This window comes from Raphanus sativus, chromosome 5 (assembly GCF_000801105.2).
Source record: "Raphanus sativus cultivar WK10039 chromosome 5, ASM80110v3, whole genome shotgun sequence".
In the NCBI taxonomy this organism is placed as follows: Eukaryota; Viridiplantae; Streptophyta; class Magnoliopsida; order Brassicales; family Brassicaceae; genus Raphanus; species Raphanus sativus.
The window spans coordinates 28036045-28059191 of NC_079515.1; the positions used below are offsets into that span (position 1 = coordinate 28036045).

The 23147-nt window shown below is 39.5% G+C and overlaps 6 protein-coding genes across 6 annotated transcripts; 2 read left to right on the forward strand and 4 right to left on the reverse strand.

The window, feature by feature from the left end:
* Positions 1-436: 436 nt before the first annotated feature.
* Positions 437-3512, reverse strand: LOC108805074 (proline--tRNA ligase, cytoplasmic). The gene is made up of 11 exons (XM_018577028.2): positions 3358-3512; positions 2837-3076; positions 2620-2736; positions 2338-2525; positions 2180-2246; positions 1926-2048; positions 1682-1834; positions 1306-1590; positions 993-1211; positions 795-888; positions 437-663 (listed from the first exon to the last, which is right to left on the reverse strand). Exons 2-11 carry the CDS (start codon positions 3068-3070, stop codon positions 599-601), a joined length of 1545 nt encoding a protein of 514 aa, XP_018432530.2. The 5' UTR covers positions 3071-3076; positions 3358-3512; the 3' UTR covers positions 437-598.
* A 231-nt stretch (positions 3513-3743) lies between these two features.
* LOC108859226 (uncharacterized) lies at positions 3744-5191 on the forward strand. The gene is made up of 7 exons (XM_057010791.1): positions 3744-3903; positions 3996-4070; positions 4194-4251; positions 4350-4405; positions 4544-4606; positions 4695-4769; positions 4883-5191. Exons 1-7 carry the CDS (start codon positions 3853-3855, stop codon positions 5120-5122), a joined length of 618 nt encoding a protein of 205 aa, XP_056866771.1. The 5' UTR covers positions 3744-3852; the 3' UTR covers positions 5123-5191.
* A 653-nt stretch (positions 5192-5844) lies between these two features.
* On the reverse strand, positions 5845-8049 carry LOC108861660 (probable pectinesterase/pectinesterase inhibitor). The gene is made up of 2 exons (XM_018635580.2): positions 6892-8049; positions 5845-6738 (listed from the first exon to the last, which is right to left on the reverse strand). Exons 1-2 carry the CDS (start codon positions 7937-7939, stop codon positions 6050-6052), a joined length of 1737 nt encoding a protein of 578 aa, XP_018491082.1. The 5' UTR covers positions 7940-8049; the 3' UTR covers positions 5845-6049.
* Positions 8050-15750: 7701 nt separating this feature from the next.
* On the reverse strand, positions 15751-16637 carry LOC108860208 (probable pectinesterase/pectinesterase inhibitor). The gene has a single exon (XM_018634110.2). The coding sequence runs from the start codon at positions 16564-16566 to the stop codon at positions 15916-15918; it is 651 nt and encodes a 216-aa protein (XP_018489612.1). The 5' UTR covers positions 16567-16637; the 3' UTR covers positions 15751-15915.
* Positions 16638-17469: 832 nt separating this feature from the next.
* LOC108859416 (protein CAJ1) lies at positions 17470-18758 on the forward strand. The gene is made up of 6 exons (XM_018633313.2): positions 17470-17546; positions 17666-17758; positions 17851-17881; positions 18080-18112; positions 18225-18363; positions 18456-18758. The coding sequence occupies exons 1-6, from the start codon at positions 17481-17483 to the stop codon at positions 18508-18510; spliced, it is 417 nt and encodes a 138-aa protein (XP_018488815.1). The 5' UTR covers positions 17470-17480; the 3' UTR covers positions 18511-18758.
* A 289-nt stretch (positions 18759-19047) lies between these two features.
* Positions 19048-21918, reverse strand: LOC108805112 (uncharacterized). The gene is made up of 3 exons (XM_018577080.2): positions 21527-21918; positions 19947-21444; positions 19048-19864 (listed from the first exon to the last, which is right to left on the reverse strand). The coding sequence occupies exons 1-3, from the start codon at positions 21825-21827 to the stop codon at positions 19654-19656; spliced, it is 2010 nt and encodes a 669-aa protein (XP_018432582.1). The 5' UTR covers positions 21828-21918; the 3' UTR covers positions 19048-19653.
* Positions 21919-23147: the final 1229 nt, after the last annotated feature.

Consider the following 23147-nt stretch of genomic DNA (forward strand, 5'->3'; position numbering starts at 1 on the left):
TTGATGTGTGAATCACACTGTGTGATGGACATCCTTTGAGAGCTGGAGTGATAATAATTCAAACTTATATACTCAGAAAGGAGGCAAGAAATTAAAGAGAATTAATAAGACAGACAAGAGTAACGAGACGCCTTTGTTGTCCATAAAAGAACAATACGACACCCATAATTACTATACTTAATTGATGTCAAAAAAGAAAAAAAAAAGAAAAAATTACTATACTTAATTATCCCTTCAAGACATTAGCAAACCTACCATCGTGGACACGAGTATGATGTTAAGTACCAAAAACTTACGCATTTTTCGTTACTAATTATTACAGTACATGAAATAAACTGTGAGCTTTATGGTGAATTACACACAGAGCCCAAAGTGCAACTAAAAGTTCCCACAAGCAGTGGATTTCAAATATGTTCATGGTTCCTTTTTCTAACAGTTCTTTTGAAACAAAAACATCATTCTGTAGTTGTTCATAGTGCAATCACACACAGTTATAAAATTGAAGTAGCTTTCAGTCAAAATATCAAATCAAAACACAACGAACTTGAGAGTCTTACAAAGTAAAATTTCATGAACTGAACGAAAACATGGTGAACACTTAGTAACTCCTGCCCCAATAGGTCCATTTCTTGGCAGGCTTTCCAGATGCAAAGCAGAGAGTACCTGTTCAAACACACAAAAACCAATAACGAATGCTGAACTAATGACACTATAATTAACAATGGCGGGTCAAGAGAGAAATTGATGAGCATAGTTTCTCAAGAGAGATTAAAAGGTTCTCCTCTGTTTCTAACCTTCAGGGAGCTCTGGCTGCTCAAATGGAGAACAGAGGGTTTTCGCTGCTCCAGTTTCACCTTTAGTACGTGCCTTGACATCTCTCTCCACTTCCTGCAAAATAGTATGGTTTCAAAGGAGATTAAAATTGCATTTGATTTTCAACACAAAAAAAAAGCTGGAAGAACAAGTGTATTTTTTTGGTTGTTGTAACGCACCTCTTCATCGCACCAGGGAGCTAAGATGAGTTTCTTCTTGTTGAGAGCTACGATAAACTCGTCCCAAGTCTTAATTTCTTCAACACAGGCTTCCCTCTTTGCCTTCGCCACTTCGTACATATTCTCCTGGATCTTCTCAAGCAGTTCCTTAACATGTTCCACTAAGGAACCTCTTGGGATATCTTCCTTAGCTCCGTTGTCCCTTCTCACAGTTCTGACCTATAGACATGCAAAAAAACAATGATAATAATGAAATTAGTTTAGCCACAGTCTTCCCAGTATAAACCGAGACATACTTTAAACTAAGGCTGACCTGATCATTTTCCAGATCTCGGGGTCCAATCTCAATTCTCAAGGGGACACCCTTCATTTCCCAGTTTGAATACTTCCATCCTGGAGAGTAGTTATCCCTTAAATCTTCTTCTGCACGGATACCGGCTTCACTCAAAGCAGATACGGTAGCAGTACAAGCATCAAAAATTCCTTGTGTATTAGCATCTTTGTATGGCACAGGGATCACAACAACTTGCACAGATGCGACTTTAGGAGGAAGTATCAGGCCTTTGTCATCTCCATGAGTCATTATCATCACTCCAATCTATTCAATTTACAAAGTTTAAAAGTTAAAAGCGGTTGAGGAACCATAAGGGATAATAAACCTAGGTTAAATAAAATAACACAAGATTTACCGTCCTGGTACTGTAGGCCCAAGAATTCTGCCACACCATTTCAGTCTCTCCTTTCTCATTCTCAAAGTTGATCTCGAACATCTTCGCAAAGTTTTGTCCCAAACAATGAGAAGTTGCACCTTGTACACCACGACCCGTGTTTGGAATGAAAGCCTACAAAATCAAAGTTTAAATCCATATAGAGAAAATCCACGAGAAAAAAGAAACGATTGTGTCTCTGCCACGAGAAAGAACAACTACATACCTCCACACTAGTAGTGTAAAGTCCCCCAGCAAACTTTTCGTTTTCACTCTTCATACCTTTCACAACTGGGACTGCGAGATACTCTTCATATATGCGACGGTAAAGCTCCAAAATTTCAAGGACCTGAGAACAGTTGAGTTGAGAAGCAGTGCGATAAAATGATACTAACCTCATGCATATAACCCTTGTTTGCAGCAGATAAAAAGGGAGATGTTGGATGGATCACAGGCAAAAGTTATGATAAGTCGAGTTACCTCTTTATCAGCTTCTTCTTTAGTGGCGAAAGCAGTGTGCCCTTCCTGCCAAAGGAACTCACGGCTCCTGCAATTAAAAAGTTTAGGCTATGGGCTAAGACAAACCAAACTTCTTTGTTTATTTTACAGCTTAAATCCATACAAAGATGATCAAGTACCGGATAAAAGGGGTAGGGTTGCTGAACTCCCATCTAACAACATTGCACCACTGGTTAAGCTTCAAAGGCAAGTCACGGTGGCCCCTAATCCACTTGCTGTAGTAAGGGTACATGACAGTCTCACTGGTAGGACGAATAGCAATGGGGACTTCCAAGTCAGATTTGCCAGATTTTGTAACCCAAGCAACCTAAACAATAACATTCAAAATATGTTAAACAACGAACGCCTTCACTGACACAAATAAAAATCCCATTTAAAGATTTGAAAAGATATACACAGACCTCAGGAGCGAAACCCTCAATGTGGTCCTTCTCCTTCTCGAGGACACCAGGAGATACAAAGAGAGGGAAGTAGCAATTCTTCACCTTCATCTTCTTGATTTCAGCATCAAAGAAAGTCTACAAATGGTAGAATGGAAACAAAAAAATGATCAAACATCTAATATCTCCCACATCATTGTGATTTGACATAAGAATATGATAAAAAAATAAAACTCACTTGCATAATCTCCCAAATGGCCATAGACCATGGCCTAAGGATGTAACAGCCAGAGATATCGTAGTACTCGATCATCTCGTGCTTACAAACCTCAGAGTACCACTCACCGAAGTTCTCATCCTTCTTAACGCTGAGACCGAGACCTGTTTCCTTCTTGACGTCCTTCTTTTTCTTTCCACCGCCACTTGGACCAGCCTTGTCTACCTTCTCTTTCTTTCCACTTGGACCAACCATTTCAACCTGAATGCATCATCAATGAACAAAACAACAAAAGCGATTCGTTTATGGATATAAGTCAACCGAAAGCTACTCGGAGATCTATGAATCGATTGAGACTCAAAGCAGCTACGAGCAGGAGAACCAGACTAACAAACTTATAAGCTATCATAGCCAAGAGGATAGAAACGAGAGATCATCTAAAACAACAGATTCCCAAAATGAGATGAACGAAATCTCAATCGATTCGCAGAGAATACCGAAACATTCAATAGTTTAGAGAATAGGAGGAAGAAGAAGCTAACCAATGCTCCGGTGAGCTAAAGACGGCGGAGATAAGAACAGAGTGAGAGAGAGCAGCGAATCGAGGGAAATCGTTGCAACTTGCAAAACCTTTTTGACACTAAACTCTATCTAACCATATATAGCCACGCTAATTTCTCGATTTAAATGGGCCAGGCCCAAAGTTTGGTCAATAAGTCAATGCTCGATGCATTAGCTGTACACTGTATAGTAGTAGTAATGGAGAAAATATGGATTAGGTCATGGTTAGGTCGTGGAAAAACTATTTTATTTATTTATCGCCGCCAGTCGTATTATTATTAACTAAAAACCTAATAAAAGGCCACCTAATTGGGCCAATAAAGCCCATTCTTATCTAATTAATAGTGGCGGCACTAAACTGAAGCAGATGAAAGATAGGCTTTTTTGGAGATTTGAGAGAGAGAGAAAAAAAAAGAGTGCGTAGATATACTCAGAGCGCGTAGAGGAGGAGGAAGAAGGAGAAGGAGAAGGAGAAGATGGGAGAAGAGAAGCCTATTAGGTTACTTAATTTCGTCTCCGAAGAACAGGTTCTCACTCTCTAGATTTGCTCAATCGAAACCACCCTAGGTTTGTAGTAGATTGGATCTGAATTAAATTATGGGAAATTGAATTTTTGAAGTTAGAGGAATCGAAGAAAGAAAGAGGGGAAAGAGTTGAAGATGGAACCTTCCAGAGAGACAGGGCTCTGTACGAGGTTTATTGAGTATCTTCTTCTCCGTGAAAAAGTCATATTACTGGATACTCTTTTAATCCTGTTTCATGGAAGACTAAGAACAATGCTTGCTTCCCTTCTTTTTTTTTTTAATTCCTCTTTCAGATTTTGAAAGAGAACAAAGACAAGAAGGACGCTGAGTTTAACGAACGTTTCAAGCATAGTGAGTCGTCACCCACTCTTGCAGTATTGATAATCTCGCTTATAATTTTGCATTAACATCTTTGTATAAGCTCTTCATTTTGAATTGGATTGCCACAGGACCACCAAAAGCTCTTGATGAGGAAGAGACTGAGTTTCTTGATAAGCTCGAGATGGTGAGCCACCTTTCTGTGTAAAACTCAGTAATTTCAGACGGAGTTTATTCATCGTAGCATGGCCAGTGTACAATGCCGATGGAAGAAGATTCTTGACCTTTTTGATGCCCTTCATTTTGCATTTTTTTTTTAAAATAGTCAAGGAAGCAGTATGAACGTAAATTAGCAGACGAAGAGGAAGAACAGCTTCGTAGTTTCCAGGTAATTAAATTTCTTGTCAAAAAAGATACAGTAAACAGATGTAATAATGCTGCATCAACCCTTGGATTATTGGTTTTCATTTTTTTAGGCAGCAGTTGCAGCACGATCAGCAATCTCTCAAGAAGCTGCACTTCCACCACCACCACCGCCAACAACCAGCAAAGTGAGCATCTCTGTTGTTTCAAACTAGATCTTTTGTTTGACATATGATTTACAGAACTATTCAAACTAAGCATTCGAAACCACCACATGGGTTGTTTTATGTATCTTATGTAGGAACCAAAGACAACGGGGAAGAGAAACGCCTCGACTCGTCCACCTTTTAACGCCATCATAAAAATCAAGTCACAACCGAAGAAGGTCAAAGCGAGTACAGAGGATGAGAAGAAAGATATCTCAGCGAATGCAAAACCGGAGACTTCTTTAGATTCTGCAAAGCCCAATGTCACTCCCGTAGCTTTTCAAACAGGTTTAGCATTAGTCTCTTATAGTGATGAAAGTGAGGATGATGATTAACTTCTTTTTTTTGTTTATTTCATAAGACAACATCTTTGCTATTAATTTTTTAGTTCAATGCTTTCCTTTCTCCGCGATGATACCATTCTTAGCCACTGCAATGCAATAACCGATGCGTTACCACCTGGTCCAGAGCATCTTGGTCTGACTCGGCGTCTAGAGCACTTGTTGCATTCATCCAGTAGCAACACCTTAGGGTCTTTAACAATTTATAGTAAGGGCCAAGTGCTTTAGCCAATGCATCTTTTATGACTCTAGCTGCATCAGGTCCATATCCGTAAACATATGTACTGTTCTAGCAAAACATCTTAGAACCGGAATATTTGACGATCAAGGAATGGCTGGGGTTGGTTAGGAAAGTTGGATTAGGACTCGGTTTACTTTGGTTAGAGAGAGCCATCGAAGAGAAGCTAATGTCACGTTTGTAATGTGTGAAATATTGGTGAAATCATCAATGTGACAGACCGCTTACTTTGATAACATATTACACACCTCATAACATTTGCCAATAGTAGTCATATCTGCCCTCATAATCTTCTGATAGCATACTTGCATATACAATCATGTATAAACATAGCAATAGAAAAAACTATTCGTTGGGCTGATATACATGCCTGCCTACACATCATCTTACATAAGTATTTGGTTTGTATATTCTTACTAGGATATTAGTTTGAAGTTATTTTTATCATGTTTAGTGATTGGATATATACACATCAACATTTGAATAAAAGAAAGTAAAAGAAGAAATAAGATATTTTGTACATATGTTTTGCATGTGAAACAAAAGCAATTTTATACAAACATCATCCCAAAATGCCTAGAACCTTAATAATAACCAAAAAGAGCCCTGATCCCGAGAGACGAGGTCGTACTGTTACCTTTTTACATGATCACATACTATATTATTTTGTTAGGTAGTTTCTTTTACAATCCAAGCTGGACAGGAACGTTGGCTTCTTGAATCCAGTTAGCCGGAGTCAGCCAGTTAGCGACGGTGAAACGTTCAACCTCAGCGGCAGACTTAGCCATCTTAGCCCAAGGAGCCCTCGCAGCTGTGTTAGCTCCTGGTCCACGGTTATTGAACTCAACATATGTAGCTGTCAGATGGAACTTTTCTCCTTGCCATTCGTTCCATCCTACCGGTTGAATCAAATCACCAATCTCTGTTCCAATAACAGCGGTGGTGGCAAATGGTTTCCACGGCCGTCCAAGGTATGATTTGACGGTTAGCCTGTCAGCTTCGAGCTCTTTGTCCGCCATGATACGGCAGTTATGGAGAACGATACCAATCTTCACCGCTTTACCTTTCATGTTACCGTCGGCTGTAACGTGGTTGGTTTGTCCTTTGTTTCCCTTTCGGCAGAGGATTAGAGAGTTTTGGATCACCGTCGCAGATTTTCCGAAGATAAAATCGACTGTACCGGACACAACAATGTTCCTGTAGAACTGACGTCCATTGTTGACGTAGAGTGTGTCTTGGTAACCATCAAATCTGCAGTTGAATATGACCGCACGGTCTCCGTTCACACGGAATGCGACGGCTTGGTGTCCTAATGGACCAGCAGTGTTCTGAAACCCAATCCATTTCGCCATGAATCCCTCAGATTCAACCTCTGCATACATGTATATATTTAGATATCAACGTGCATGTGCATGTGTATATTTAGATATTGCACGGTGCAATATAGTTAGATGGAAAAAAAAAAACAAGATTAATTAAATGGAATTCAGCAAAACAAAAAAAGGATTAATCAAATGGGACTTACGAACGGTGCCACTGAGTGAAGTAGTGGTTCCAGGGCTAAGACCAACACTTCTGTCGAAAGTAATGATTGTTTTTGTTGCACCATCACCAAACATGAAAACGTTGTTTACCTTCTTAGGGATAGTGACCTGTTCCTTGTAGACACCAGCCTTAATATAGATAATGCAACGTCCAGGATTTTTCTGCGGACAAGCCTTAACTGCTTCGGAAATAGTCTTAAACTGTCCACTTCCATCTTTAGCCACCACATGAGTCGGCTTGATCTTACCGCCACCACCGCCGCCTTCACCTATGCCTTCATCAGCTGGGGCATCAGGGCGTCCGGCCTGAGCCATAAGCTTCCTGTCTTTGTCAGAATGCCATTTAGGTAATCCTTTGTCGTCCATGTCTTCTAGAAGATCACGATCAGGAGCAGGTCCAGCTTCTCCGAGGTTCCCGTTCTTCATTTGGGACATAGCGGTGACAAGAGCATGGAAGATATCGATAGCGTTACTGGACAAAACCTCTGAGTGAGAGATTCCTTCAGCCATGATTTTTCTTAGTTCCACGTCTTCAATATCATCAATACAATCGGTTTGGTAATTAAAAACTCCGGTTAACCATTGTTTAAGCTGGTCCATCTTACTTCCACTCTGCTGAAGATCTTCACCCATTTCTTCAACAATGGTCTCAAGATCCTCAAGAGCGTACATCAGCACTCTCTTGCAGTAATCAAGAACGGCTTTGTTAGTTGCGTTCATGTTTTTCCCCATGCCTTCTTCGGTTGCAGCCGCGAAGCTTGAGGATTTTGTGACCGCGTCTTTTGTAGCCAGCATGAAGGCTTTGATAAGCTTACTTGGATCGTCGCTTTTGACAGGCTCAAGTGTTTTTGCACATGAACCTTTGTCTGTGGCTGACTCACAAATTGACTGAACCGCTTTCTGATGCGAGTTCAGAGTCTTATCGCCACCTGCAACACCACCTTTATTAACAAAGGTGACTACTCCTATGGCAACACCCACCACCAGAAGCATGGATGCCACAGATACCACAATTTTTCCTACCGCCATTATTTATTTTTAATATATTTAATTTTTGATTTTTTGTTTTTTTTCTCCCTCAGGTTTTATTGAGGAGGTAAATAGGAGAGGGAGTGGATTTATTTTTATTTAATCAGACCCAGTGGATTATTTAATGGGGGCTGGTAGAGATTATGATGCATTGTGTGAGATTCTTATAGAAGTTGTAGTTTCTAAAATTAGGGTTTGCATGGAGGGAGACATTTTAGCTCGTTGAATGGCTAAAAATTCACTAATCAAATATTGGCTTTGTGATTAAAAATTAGTCACAACAAGACGATTTGATTATGTCCTTGTCCTGATCAGGAGGTGTAACTTTGATTACTAAAAATAAGAAGTGATTAAAGGATGAAAGAAATAGTTTATTGTAATCTTACTTTAAAAGGAAAAATCTTATTACATTTAGGATTTGAGAGAAAAACAATTTATTTTGGACTATTCATTCTTAATATTAATGTTACATCCGAATTTCGAAGGTCAAATTTTCAAAAGCTTCTCATCAAGAGTTTGATTTCGTTTTTTTTTTCAAAATAAATTAATCGGACACGACAACCACATAAGTAGCTACTAAGTACTAATAAAAAAATGGTGTCCTCTATACTCAAACATAAACGGTTTATTCATTTGATTCTTGCACATCTTCTTTTTTAGACTATATATTACGAAGTTCATGCGCATTGTATGTGTGAAAGTACTGACTACCGAATATTTTCTGTAACGATAATAGTTTGAGGATTTTGACTCAATATTGAAAATTCGAAAGCCAGAATCATCTTTTAAGAAGACACTCAAATTCATTGAAAACTTAGAGCAACCTTTAAGTTCTTAAATTGAGGTTCATACTAGTATTACATTTAGGATTCGAGAGAAAAACAATTTATTTTGGACTATTCATTCTTAACATTAATGTTACATCCGAATTTCAAAAGTAAAATTTTCGAAAGCTTCTCATAGAAAGTTTGATTTCGTTTTTTCAAAATAAATTAATCGGACACTACAACAACATAGCTACTAGGTACTAGCTAGAACATACATACTAATAAAAAAATGTATCCTCTATGGTTACGCAAACATAAATGCTTTACTCATTTGATCCTTGCACATCTTCTTTTTAAGACTATTAACTCGATCGTGCGCATTGTATGTGTGAAAGTACTGACTATATACTGAGTATTTTCTAAACGATAAGGTTTTGATTCAATATTAAAAATTTGGAAGCCAGAATCATCTTTTGATTCTTTTCAGATGACACTCAAATTCATTGAACACTTAGAGCAACCTTTAAGTTAGGTTAAATTGATGGACCTTTAATGAAAAATACAAATTTCTAATATCACAATTTACCTAAAAGATTTTTATTAACTATTTTAAGTTATCAAAATTGCGTAGAATATAGTTTAAAATTTTAGGATTACATGTTTTTAAGTTAAAATAAGCCGGGGTTAAAATAAGAGTTTGATGAACTAATGCAACTACACATTCAAATGAATTGTTTAAGCTGATGACACCTCAGCATTTTTAGTTGGTTGATTAATAGTTTGAACTTTACAGCTAAAGAAAATTAAATAGTTTGAAATTCATGATACACAATAATCAGATTAACTTTCTATCTCATTCAAGTCACGCGGGGAATATGTGAACCAATATTTTACTTTATTTTGATTATAGTTTTCTTCTTCTGTCTTCTTTTTCTGTAAGTTTTTTCTTCTGTTGTCTTGCATAGATAAATAGCTAAATCAGAAACTGATATGTTACTTCGTTTAGATTTGAAACTTAATTTTGGTTGTTGTAATGGCTATCATTTTCATGTTCCTCTCTTCTTACTCTTGTCAACATGATCACTTTCTCATACGATATAGTAAAACGATGCATGAATGAAGAACCGATAAGTGAAGATATAAAATGAAAACAAACCAAAGAACAAACCGTACCACAATCTGTAAACTAATGACCTAACTAATCATATAAGAAATCAATTATCTACAGTAAATACAATAACAACAATCCAACCGTCGACATTAATATTCTACTCAAAACTGATCTAGAACCGTGATCATCACAGCAGCACCGGAGTTGCCACTCCCAGTGTCTCGTTGTTGTTGAGTGCACGGTGTTGGAGTTCTAGAGCCTTCGAAGTTAATTAGGATGTTATGATTTAGGTTCGTTTTAATGTTCGATATGAACCCGCAAAATTGTTCAATCTCAAACCGACGTTGAACAAGTCGCGAAACGTAACTCTCACGGAATAACCCTCACGAACACGAATACGCAAAGAATGAAAGAGAAAACGAAATAAGAACAGGAGCACACACAGAGATTAATTGATTACCCAGAGTTTACCGATGTGGCTACGTCTCTGGGGCTTGGCAAGGCAAATTACTAAACTCTTTCAAGATCACAACGGCCGTGACCTAAAGCTTGTAACCCTAGTACAATCTAACTTTCTCTAATGTCTTAATACAACTCACGAGCCTTGCTTTTATATTAGGCAAGGGTAGTTACAACTGATAACCGGTTTTAACATAACCGTGAACCATGAGTAATATTAAACCGGCCGTTTAACCAAAACGCCATATAACCCAATTGTCAATCTCGACGCGGTTCAAGCTTCCAATATTGCTGATTCTTCATCACCAACGTAACAATCTCCACCTTGATGATTAATCAGCTCTATCTGCAGCTACCATGTTGCCAACTCGTGTCTTGCCAGGCAATGCCAAACACCTTAGTGATTGGCCACTCCGAGAACCCTCAGAGCCGCTTCAAACTTCTTCACAGGAACCGCCTTGGTTAATATGTCTGCAGGGTTCTTCGAAGTGTGTATCTTCTCGACAGTCACCTCCCCTTTCTCAATGATGTCTCTGATGAAGTGGAGTTTCCTGCTAACATGCTTAGTCCGCTCGTGATGAACGTTGTTCTTGGCTAAGCACATTGCACTCTGCGAATCACACCAAATCCTCACTGAATCCTGCTCAAAACCCATCTCTTCAGACAAACCTCTCAGCCAAATCGCCTCCTTAACTGCTTCCACAAGCGCCATGTACTCTGCCTCTGTTGTAGAAAGAGCTACTACAGGTTGCAAACATGACCTCCAGCTAATGACGTTTCCTCCAGCTGTGAAAACATAACCAGTAATCGATCTCCTCTTATCCAAGTCTGCTGAGAAATCAGCATCGCAGAAACCTTCTACCTTGAAGCTTTCATTCTTCCTGAACACTAGCTTGTGTTCCTTTGTTCCCTTCATATATCTCAGCACCCATTTAACAGCAGCCCAATGCACCAGACCTGGTTTTGACATGTACCTGCTCACTAACCCAACATCATAAGCGAGATCACATCTTGTTCCAATCATCGCATACATAATGCTTCCTATGACATTAGAATAAAGCACATTCTCCATCTCTGTTTCTTGTTCTCCATCTTCTACAGCTTTCAACTTAAAGTGAGAACCAACAGGAGTAGTAACTGCTTTAGCATCATCCATGTTTAACGTTCGAAGCACCTTTTTAACATAACTTGACTGAGATAATGTCAAAACTCCAGCTGCACGATCTCTGTGAATGTCAATCCCCAAAATCCGCCTTGCACAGCCCAGATCCTTCATCTCAAACCTTCTACTCAACAACTTCTTCACCTTCTCTATCTCCACCATGCTTTTAGAAGCAACCAACATATCATCTACATAGAGAAGCAAGTAGATATATATTCCTCCAGTCACTACTTTCACGTACACACAGTGATCAAATTCACATCTCCTGAATCCGAGTTCTTTCATGAAGTTGTCAAAGCATATGTTCCATTGCCTTGGAGCCTGTTTGAGACCATACATAGATTTCTTCAGATGACACACATAGTCTTCTTTGCCCTTCACAAGAAATCCCTCTGGCTGTTCCATATAAATTTCTTCTTCAATATCTCCATGAAGAAAGGCAGTTTTAACATCTAACTGTTCAAGCTCAAGATCGTGGTTGACCACAATCGACAGTAACAACCTTATGGACACATGTTTCACCACAGGTGCAAAGATGTCGTGATAATCAACACCTTCCTTCTGTGAGTAACCCTTAGCCACGAGCCTAGACTTGTATCTTGGATCATCTGTTTCTGTTAACCCAGGTTTCTTCTTGTACACCCATTTGCATCCAATGACCTTCTTATTCTTAGGTCGCTTAACCAGAATCCAAGTCTCATTCTTTTCCAGAGAATCCATCTCTTCTCCCATAGACCCATCCCACAGATCAGATTCACTGCTATTCATAGCTTCCTCATAACTTGAAGGTTTAACTGCAATCACATCTTCAGCCGCTACTAGCGCAAATGCTGCAATAACTTCAAAATCATCAAATCTTGATGGTGGAACAATCTGCCTGCGAGGTCTATCTCTAGCCAGTCTATAATTCTCCTGAACTTCTGCTTGTTCTGACTCTGACTCCAAATCCTTTGAACCTTCTTCAGTCTGAGAACTAACTCCACCTGAAACCTCATCCGTACCAGCACCTGTTTGAATCTCGGTTTCATGTTGAACAAGTACCGGATCTCCTGAAACATCTTTTGCAGGTGTCTCTTTCTTTTCCAGATCCTTAAACACAACATCCTCAGTAAACACCACATTTCTACTGATAGAAAACTTTTCTTCATCCAGCAACCAAACTCTGTACCCCTTTGTACCAGTTGCATATCCAGTGAATATACCCTTGATCGCTCTTGGCTTTAACTTGCCTTGATCCGTGTGTATATAAGCCACTGATCCAAACCTCCTTAGGTGGTTGTAACTCGGTTTTCTACCAATCCACAACTCTTCTGTTATCTCATTATCAATCGCAGATGCAGGACTCCGGTTGATCAGGTAGGCAGCTGTAGCCACAGCTTCTTCCCAAAATTCTTCTTCAAGACCGGATTCATCAAGTAAACACCTTACTTTCTCCATGATAGTTCTGTTCATCCGCTCAGCAACGCCATTCTGCTGTGGCGTGTATGCACAAGTTCTGTGTCTTTCAATGCCTTCACTCCTACAGAAACCATTGAACTCCGAGTTACAGAACTCCAAACCGTTATCGGTTCTTAGACAGCCAACCTTCTTGTTGATTTGATTTTCAACAAGCTTCTTCCACTCTCTGAACTTACTGAAAGCCTCACTCTTATTCATCAAGAAGAATACCCATACTTTTCTGGTGAAATCATCAATGATTGACAAAAAATACTGCTTCTGAGACAAGCTTGGAGTTACATTTGTGGAACCCCACAAATCCGCATGAACATACTTCAGCGGTTCACCTGAATCATGCCTCCCTACATGAAAACTCAACTTCTTATGCTTTCCCATGACACAGCTTTCACAAAAGGCCAGGAACCCAATCCTCTTGATATCCAGGATTCCTCTTTTAGCAAGTATTTGTAAATTCTTGATACTGAGATTACCAAGTCGTTTGTGCCAAAGACTAGTCTCATCCCTTGATAGTGACAGATTTTTCTTCTCCACACTATTCACTTGTCCAGCAACCGTCTTCCCGTCGAACAAGTAGAGCGAGCCAGTTAAGGTGCCCTGAAGTCCCAGCTTTCCATTCTTATAGAATCTGGTTTTCCCTTCTCCACCTGAGTGCTTGAAACCAAGCATGTCCAGAGTACCAGTGGAAATCAAGTTCCTCTTGAGCTTCGGAATATACCTCACATTTGTGAGAACCTTAACAGTTCCTCCATAGGCCTTCACATTTATTGTTCCTATTCCCTGAACTGCTACAACATTGTTATCTCCCAACAACACTTGTCCTGTACTAAGCTCCTGAAACTGATTAAACCAATCTCGTCTTGATGTCATATGATAGGAGCAACCAGAATCGAGAATCCATTCATCATCATGCCTATTGTCAGATACAGACAAGGCATCATCCTTATGATCCACTACAACAGCCGCTTCTCCAGATTCATCATCACCATACTTTTTCTTACGAGCATAGCAATCCTTCCTCATGTGCCCCTCTTTGTTACAGAACCAGCACTTGAGTCTAGAACCTGAGCCAGATCTCGATCTCCCTTTGTCCTTCCTACCACTGTTACTCGGCTTCTCTCTTTTATCAGGTCTGCCACGAGCAAAGTAACCTTCACCATTCTGCTGCAATGAACCAGAGCTATTGTCTTTTGACTCCTTGATTTCTAGCTCCTTCGACCTAGCAGCACTCATGACTTCCTCAAGGGACAATGTTTCCCTTCCATACTTGAGTGTTTCCTTCAAGTAACTGTACTGACTTGGAAGTGATTCCATCAGGAGAATCGCCTGAACTTCCTCAGATACCTGCACATTGACACTTGAAAGATTTGAAACTATCTTCAAGAAATCATCAATGTTCTCATCAATCGTTTGAGACTCCTTCATCTTAAACGTATAGAACTTATGCTGCAAGTGTATCCTGTTAGGTAAAGACTTAGAGAGATACAACCTTTCCAACGTTGACCAAGTCGATGCAGCGTCAGTACACGCCTCGATCTTCCACAGTACGTGATCGCCAACGTTAAGGATGATAAGATTCATCGCTTTCTCAGATCTCTGCAACCTCTCCGACTCTTCCTTCTGCAGCCTCTCTTTAAACACATCTTCATCCTCGTCTTTCTTCATCTCAGACTTCGGAATTGATGTCTGCTCCAACAACACATCCTTCAACCCTAAGACCGAAAGATGAGCAAGCATCCGCTTCTTCCACAAGGAGAAATATCCTTTGCCATCAAACCTTTCAACCTCAATTCGTGCTTTCTCTATTGATTCAATCAGTCCAAGCTCAGCAACTTTGAATCAACAAACGTTGGCTCTGATACCACTTGTTATGATTTAGGTTCGTTTTAATGTTCGATATGAACCCGCGAAACTGTTCAATCTCAAACCGACGTTGAACAAGTCGCGAAACGTAACTCTCACGGAATAACCCTCACGAACACGAATACGCAAAGAATGAAAGAGAAAACGAAATAAGAACAGGAGCACACACAGAGATTAATTGATTACCCAGAGTTCACCGATGTGGCTACGTCTCTGGGGCCTGGCAAGGCAAATTACTAAACTCTTTCAAGATCACAACGGCCGTGACCTAAAGTTTGTAACCCTAGTACAATCTATCTTTCTCTGATGTCTTAATACAACTCACGAGCCTTGCTTTTATATTAGGCAAGGGTAGTTACAACTGATAACCGGTGTTAACCTAACTGTGAACCATGAGTAATATTAAACCGGCCGTTTAACCAAAACGCCATATAACCCAATTGTCAATCTCGACGCGGTTCAAGCTTCCAATATTGCTGATTCTTCATCACCAACGTAACATAGGATTTGGACCATACAGATCCTGAAGTCCTTCTACATTATTGCTCGTCAAATCGACCTTACGTCCCCCAGTCGTGATGGCTGGAAACAATGATAAGAATCTTGAACAGAGAATGACTTAACCCTAGAGATCAAAAGCCGCTCTCCGAGGGAAAGCCGTCGCGGATAATCAACCGGAGACTATCCAGTGCTGTGAAGGTGGAAATGTCAGGGGCGAGAGCATATGCGCTAACGTTTCCATAATCATCTAACGGTTCACTATTTCCGTGATCTCCAATATAGAATCCAAAGCTGATATTGGAAGTTGAGAAACTTTCAACGAGTCTGAAAACAGTCATATAGCAAAACAATTTTTATATTCACATGAAATGCAAACTTGGAAGTGAAACTGTCACAAGTTAATTATTGTGTAAACGCATTTATTACAAATGATTTTCCCCACTAACAAACGACTGCGGAAGTGTCTTTATTTGAGTCATCAAAATCTATCAAATAGTAATCAACAAAAAAAATAAAGATCACATTTCATTAATATATATCCTTTCCAATCATCTCGAATATCCGTCCGTACATTTATAAAACCTAGAACATACACCATACACGACGCTTTAGGCATTATACGATGATATTAATCAATTATTACATCCAGATCATTTAATCAGAAGTAATAATTCGACAATGGTGGGGGTTGGGGCGAAGTGTCTTCCTCGTTAAGCTTCACCTTAATACCAAACGTCTTAAAAATAGTTTTCAAACCATTGAACACATCAAACGTATTACTGCTTAGATTCTTCCCAACACTGATCCCAGTCTCCACTTCCTTCAACAGATTCTTATCATCAATATCATCCAAACAAGTCCAGTGATACCCCATGATCGACATCAACGTCTTCTTACACGTGAAATAGTTATGAGCCAACGTCGTTACATCTTTCCCCGTAGCGTTCCAAAACTCGGCGAAATCTTCCAACGCGTAGTTCAAGTTTTTCTGGCAGCTGTAGATCGCTGCAGCTGCGGTTGCGTTCGATTTGTGTTTTGGTTTGATCTCGGAGAGGAAAGTTACACTTCTTTTCACTGAAGATTCAGTCGCAGCCGCTAACGCTCGGATCAATTCGATGGGGTCATTGGTAGGAACGTGTTTAAGGGTTTTGCAGCATAGACTCGTGTTTGTTACGACGACGGTGCATATTCCCGCGACTGCTTTTGCATGCGGGGTGAAAAGGTAGTTCCTGCGTTTGGCTTTGGGTGCAGCGGTTGCAGTTGCTGTGAGGGTTAAGAGGAGAAAGGCTAGTTTGATTGGAGTGATCATGATCGTGTGTTCTCCTATGGACCGAGACAAAAAAAGGATCGGGTCCGGAGGAAGGAGAGAGAGCTTCCGATACAGAGAGATCATGTTGAGTGTATGTATTTATAGTTCATCTATATTTGGTGGTACATATCAGATTTGTTTTTTTAAATTTTCTAGGTGTACCCAACATATGGTAACGAGGGGTTTGCGGGTTGATTTCAGGTGAAACGGCAATGTTTCGAAATTAATATTATTTTTTGCTGTATTTTAGTTTTTCGTTTAAATGCAAATACGGGTTTAACTGAAGTAGTTTTGCTAGCTATTGAAAAAGAATAATTCAAAGTTTAAACTCCTTCCCTTCCCGAAAAATATATATTTAAAATTATTTTTAATTACCTTTTAATATTTTTATAATTTTAGTTACTTAATAATTATGATTGGTAAATTAAAATTATTTTAATTATTTTTAATGTTTTTATAATTTTAAAATTATCATAGATCGAAAATAAAAATAACATGTTTGATTGTAAATATATGTGTGAAAATATTATAACTGAAAATCATTTATACTATCTCCAATGATTTACTCTATTATCTACTTTAAAATATAGTAATTCTATCGGAGTTTACTCTAATAATAAACTATTTTAAATTGAAAAAACAGAGTGATGAAAAAAACAATTTATTTTATATTTAGAATAAAATCAATTTTTTAAGTCAATTATAAAATGAGAAATAGAATATCAGTGGACACTTTTACTCTAAACTCTAAATCAAAGCCATCTAGATTCAAATTTACTTTTATCATCAAGAAATCACTGGTCGTGAGACGGACACGTGGCCAAGCCGAGCTCAAACGAAAAATGAGGTGTAATAAAAAACAAGTCGACCGACTCGAAAGAGAAAGGGCGACTCGTTTCGGGGGACGCGGGAAAATGCAGGAGGAGGAAGCCAAGATCTTGCTGGGCTTTCCTCCCAATTCTCGTCCCGATCCTTCTCAGGTTCTTCTTCCTCCTCTTACTCCCTATTCACCTTTGATTCGTGAGCTTTGATTCTACAATTAGAGGTTTTGGCTCCATAATTTGATTCGGTGATCGCATGGTTTGATAATTGGGTTTAGGTTAAAGCAGCGTACCGGAAGAAAGTATGGGAATCACACCCTGACCTGTTCCCTGATGATCAGAAGCTCCGTGCCGAGTCTAAGTTCAAATCTGTGAGTCATAATCTTCTTCTTATTCTTTTAAATTTATTCTCTTCTCACAAGAAAAAAAAAACAAATTAATACTTTTCTATTTTTTTTTGCAGATATCCGAAGCTTACTCTTGCCTTGAGTTTGGTAATTTACTCGACCTTTCCTTTGGTTAAAATCTCAAACCGGTGAATATAAGAATCAATGGTAGTAGATGGACAAAGATGGACTTTGCTCTGTTTATTTTATATCAACCTATGGAATGTAGCATCATTACGTATTCCAGATCAAAACTTTGTTCTCTAGGAAGCTGTCTAAGTTCAACATATTGGTCTCTGTTTGTAGGTGATGTTAAAGGCCAACACTATTCCAGATCAGGTAATCAAAAAAATGTGTCTGAAAACTATTTAGTATGTGTTATAAGACTAAGCGTGGTGGGCGTTTTGTTACACATTGATGAGACTCCTAATTTTGTTGTAACTTTGATAAGGTGTGTATTCAAGGGTGGTCAGGACGGGAGTCCCGCGGACATATGCATATGCCAAAAGAGGTAATGCGTGGTTGATCGGTGCACCTTTCCTTTTGATCGTCCTTGGAACCATCGGTCTTGGTGGAATCAAAGCTAACAGGTCAGGTCACTCTCTGGACTTTTACATATACTTTAAAAATTGTGAGATTTTCTTAATAAATATTTTTATCATCATTGGTGTGGCATTTGCAGGGCATACAATATGCAAAAACAGACGTTCCCCTCTCATAATCCCTTCCTTCCTTGATTCAGAGTGTCCCTCTCTTTGAATCTGAGTGAGAGCTGCCAACAGTGAGATATATTTACTTCTTGTTAAATTCGAAAGGGATGTAAGGTTAGAGTAACTCTTTTAAGATTTGAAGTCCTAGGAATGTGGGGAACTAGGGATTATCTGCTTGGTGATTCCTCTACTTGTTGTAATTTGAATAGCAATACATACACAAGGACTCGGCTTCTGTACTTTGTATTTGTATTATTATACTTGATTCAGTGAAAGATGGTGTGAGTGAGGAATTAACTGGGTCAGATAGTTTAAAGTAGAAGAACGTAACAGAATCCAGTATAAGTTTGAATTAAGATATTATTTTCTTATTCGGCCCTAAAAGTGAGACACGCTGATGTAGAGTACCTCAGCTTTAAGCCTTCAACAAACCAGTAATCAAAGCATAAGGCGTCTATCTGCTTCAAATTTCATCCTTGCGGTACTATTCCTTGTATGAATCCTATATAAGTTAGATTTAGAAAAGATTCTATAGCTATTTATAAATTATAAAGAGCCTGGACCAACATAAAACATAATATTCATATAAAGAAAATGAAGCTTCGTAGTTCAGAGTCTTCAGACTACAACCAACATAAGACGCAGGTAAATAAAAAAAAAAAACTGGCGAAGCTACAGATAGTATCCATCATCCATATCACAGTAGAATTCTATTAATCTTAGTAGACCAAAAGAAACAGACTGCAGCAACGTAGGTGATGCAGAGATTCCCAAATCAACGTCGCTTCTTCCACTAACTTGTTTATCCTTGAGATGATGAAACTGAGCAAATCTTCTTTCTTCTTGAGAGCAACACTAAGATTTTTATAGAACCCAACCATGTACTAATACATAACCAATAGGTCCGAACCTTTACCATCCCCCATATTTTTAGCCTTGACTCATTTGTAATGAACAGACGATAGTAAAATGAAAAAGAAAAAAAAAGAAGAAAACCGTGCCTACTACTACTAAGGTAACTAGTACTCCAGACTTAAGAATCATCATAGTTCTGAAGTTTTTCGATATGGAAAACACTATTTTCCATGTCTTAGTGATCTATGTTTGATAATTCAAAGTAGTGGTACCCATATAGGCTACTACCACATTTCAAGGAACATAGATTTGATTTCAGGCAACAGGTTGGATACCTGTCACGGTTTCAGTAGCTTTCTTGTTTGTAGTCTCTGGAACAGCAAGGTTGACAGTAATTGGTTTCCATCCTGTTTGGTTATGAGTAATCCACTTCTTACAGGTTGCTGTTATATTTAAGATCTGAACTATGTCACCTATAGCATACTCTTTTAGGCATTCCCTTTTCAGAACCTGTGCAGCTTCGTACCTAAATATTAGATCCAAACAAGAAAGAAAATATACTCAGAAATGATTCACTACAACATAAAGTAAACAATTTTTTTACTGACCTGCACTGTGTTGCCATAAACGCCACCCGCCCATAAGATGAGGTTAGAAACTTTTCAAGTCTATCCCAGACTGATTTTGGGTAATTCTTAGGGTTGCCCCCTAAAGGATTTACACAGTTCCATAGAGGTTCATCTTTGCCAATGTAAAGCTTCTGTTTACCCATATTTACAACCATGACCATTTGATGCTCCGTTGCACTGTCTAAAGCTTTCTTCACATCAGTACGGCAATGTTTTGGATCTCCATACTGAATGCAATCCGAGATATTAGGCTCGGTGGGACTAACTTTTTCGGTTTTCAAGATGTTTAGAGCATGTAAGATAACCCCTATAAGGCCTTGAACATATTCCGAGGGTGGTTTTGGTTGTGGTGGGCCCTCTTGGGTTGTTCCCCACATACCATTGCTGGAACCAGATCCAGAAGTAACCATTGGAGGCTGAGGAGGTGAGACTCCACGAGTGGTGGAGTTGGTGTTCACTGTGGTTGTAGTAGCACTGGTTACTGGGGCGCTACTACTCCGAGGAAGATAAACTTTATTTGTACCATTTAGGCTAAGAGAAGATGATGATGATTCCATCTTTGGTCTGAACTCCTGTCTTACTTGAGGATAAAAATTAGGACGATTCTGAGTTTGAGTTTGGCTTGGATACTGAGACACGCTTAGGTTGCTGAGATCAGGCGGAGACATAAACCTAGGACCGTCATTTCTCGGAGGCATTGGTCGGAAACCATTATTCATAGGAGGATGCAGATTCTCTGGCCGATAAGGACGGAAAACATTACCATAAGGCGGTCGCATATTAGGAGCACCTGGCCTGGAAGCATTGGGATAGTAGTTAGGGTTGTTAGCTCCGTTGTTCCAAGAAGGATCAGGGTTAGGGTAAGGCTGCCTAGGAGGATAAGGACCAGGTCTAGGACCATAATTGTACTGATTCTGATGATTACTACTCATCGCATTATTACCAGTGAAAGCGTGAACACTGGTAGTGGGCAAAATGGGAGGAGCAGGTATGGTGGTGGAAGAAGACGGCTCGCTGCTTCTAAAAAGCTCATGAGGTTTCTTAATCAGCTTCCCTTGACTATTCTGTTGCTGACGCGCTGGAGGAGGAGGAGGAGGAGGCTGTTGATTTAACGGTTTCGGAAGGTACTTACCCTTGAATTTGTTTGAATCCATAGCTTGGCTCGATGGAACACACTCCTGCGTTGTTGTTAGCGTCGCGTCGGCGATAAGCTGCAAGCTTTCGCTTTTCGAGAGAGGCATTCCACCAGCCGATAAGCTGGTCCAGAGCCACACGGTCCTCGCAGCGTGAACAAGCGGCACGGAAGCTTTGCGAGGCTGCGCCAAGAGAACGTTGTAACGTCTCAACCTCAGCTGGTGAAGAGCATCAGAGAAGTCTCTATCCCCAGAGATCAACATGAAGTTCGCGGGCGCAGGGTTATCAAGCGCCCAGCAAAACATGTTCACTAGAATCTTCTTATCACTCGCATCTTTCGCTCCTGTAACAGTATCCACATAACACGATAAGTAAACATAATAGCTACCTAAAGGCATGTGATTAGGGTTTAAATAAAAAGTCACCGGCGGGGACGTGATTGAGCGCGATTCCGGTGGAGTTAAGAGCCTGTTGGATCGCAGGAGGGATACGATTCGTATCGCCAAAGGCGGAGATCGAGACTGTACCGAGATAGTTCATCTTCGCCAGCGCCGAGCTAATGTTCTGCGCGATCCCATGAGCGTCGACGCCTTTAGGGACTTGGCAGTTCTCTATGTCCCACCAGACCGCCGTCTTCGCCCTCACGTACTGAGCTTCGGCCATCTCCGCCGGCGCTACCACCATCGCTGTCTTCGTTTCGAAGTCTCCTCCGCCCGCCGCGTTCATCGCCGCCAACTTCAGTGCCAAAAGGGCTTTCAATTATTATTTTTTTTTGGTGAATTTTTTTTTTTTGGTGAATTTTTTTTTTTTTTTGGTGAATAGGGCTTTCAATTATTATTATAGTAACTGTAACCTTTTTCCTCTCGCCTTTATATATTATTAAAAGTGGTTGTGATTTTACGGTTTTACCCTTAGAGTTGAGGCGAGTCGTGATGATCGAGTGGGAGGGTAGTTTCGGGAATTTGATGACAGAGCGTAATGATTGGTGGAGAGACGTGGTGATTGCCTTGGTGGCAGTAGTTGAGTAGTGGTGGATACTGTGGTTAGTGGAAAGTCTCCTGCTTCGTCTCCTTTACGTCCGTTTCTTTCTTTTTTGACGTTGACTTTGACCTCGTTCAACGGAAGTCTGGCCGTTTTTGTTTTCCACGATGAAACATTCTTCCGTTTTTCCTAATTTCTTCCAATCAATTTTCATCATGTCTTATACGTCTAAACTTCCTCACTGCCCATCTAATTTTCCAAAAGACTATACGTTTTGGTCACGCAACTATATATCATGATCTTGTGTAGTGATGTTTATACGGGTTCGGTCCGTTTAGATGTATTTGATGTTTTTTTCACCCATTCTTATGTTGCATATAGTAGCCAATAGTTAATGGGTCTCAATTAATGGGTTACTGAATTTAAGACCATTAAGTGTAGTTCAACAGTGCTAACAACGAATACAGAAGACAAGGGAACCTTAACCGCGGTAACAGAGCTGTTTTAAAGAGTTCAAAACCAATGAAAACCAAAGAGTATTCTCAGCTACAGGGCTACTCTATGAGCAGAGCATACTGAAACATAGGCCTTGGGCCCCCAACTCTGCAAGGCCCCCATTTTCTTAAAAAAAAAATTATTAGCAGTCGTTTTAAGTTTTGTTAAAAGTTTTACACTACGAACGTTCGAAAGCAAATGTTGCCGATAAAAGAGTTCGAAAACTTTTATAATAAAAGTATCATTTTGTTAGGACCCACATTTAACATAGAAAATATAAAAAATATTAGTTTTGTCTACCATTGTTTGAACTTCTTCTCATTTTCTCACTTTTTTTTTGTTTCTATATGAGCCCCCATTTTTTTTTGCTTATGACCTCAGTTATTACAGGACCGCCCCCTGACTCTAACTACTCTTGTACAAGTATTATATACGAGTATAAAGATGCTAAAAAGATCTAATAGCAACCTTTCGAAACCATATAAGCCAAAATAATAAATGTAATGATTTCTCTCTGACTCACCAAGCTTATCTCTGAATCCTCAATTTTCTCCAATATCACTAGCTATG

Bases quoted from the DNA above. Each gene is read 5' to 3' on its own strand.
- LOC108805074 (XM_018577028.2), bottom strand. From the start codon at position 3,070: ATGGTTGGTCCAAGTGGAAAGAAAGAGAAGGTAGACAAGGCTGGTCCA. The intron at 2,526-2,619 runs GTCTGTGTATAT...GTTATTGTTTAG, and splicing joins TTGAGGGTTTCGCTCCTGAG to GTTGCTTGGGTTACAAAATC. The intron at 2,049-2,179 runs GTAACTCGACTT...AACTGTTCTCAG, and splicing joins AAGAAGAAGCTGATAAAGAG to GTCCTTGAAATTTTGGAGCT.
- LOC108859226 (XM_057010791.1), top strand. From the start codon at position 3,853: ATGGGAGAAGAGAAGCCTATTAGGTTACTTAATTTCGTCTCCGAAGAA. The intron at 4,406-4,543 runs GTGAGCCACCTT...TTTTTAAAATAG, and splicing joins TTCTTGATAAGCTCGAGATG to TCAAGGAAGCAGTATGAACG. The intron at 4,770-4,882 runs GTGAGCATCTCT...TATCTTATGTAG, and splicing joins CACCGCCAACAACCAGCAAA to GAACCAAAGACAACGGGGAA.
- LOC108861660 (XM_018635580.2), bottom strand. From the start codon at position 7,939: ATGGCGGTAGGAAAAATTGTGGTATCTGTGGCATCCATGCTTCTGGTG. The intron at 6,739-6,891 runs GTAAGTCCCATT...ACATGTATGCAG, and splicing joins TTCACTCAGTGGCACCGTTC to AGGTTGAATCTGAGGGATTC.
- LOC108860208 (XM_018634110.2), bottom strand. From the start codon at position 16,566: ATGATCACTCCAATCAAACTAGCCTTTCTCCTCTTAACCCTCACAGCA.
- LOC108859416 (XM_018633313.2), top strand. From the start codon at position 17,481: ATGCAGGAGGAGGAAGCCAAGATCTTGCTGGGCTTTCCTCCCAATTCT. The intron at 17,547-17,665 runs GTTCTTCTTCCT...AATTGGGTTTAG, and splicing joins CTCGTCCCGATCCTTCTCAG to GTTAAAGCAGCGTACCGGAA. The intron at 18,364-18,455 runs GTCAGGTCACTC...TGGCATTTGCAG, and splicing joins GGTGGAATCAAAGCTAACAG to GGCATACAATATGCAAAAAC.
- LOC108805112 (XM_018577080.2), bottom strand. From the start codon at position 21,827: ATGAACGCGGCGGGCGGAGGAGACTTCGAAACGAAGACAGCGATGGTG. The intron at 21,445-21,526 runs GTGACTTTTTAT...ATACTGTTACAG, and splicing joins GCTCAATCACGTCCCCGCCG to GAGCGAAAGATGCGAGTGAT. The intron at 19,865-19,946 runs GTCAGTAAAAAA...TCTAATATTTAG, and splicing joins TTTATGGCAACACAGTGCAG to GTACGAAGCTGCACAGGTTC.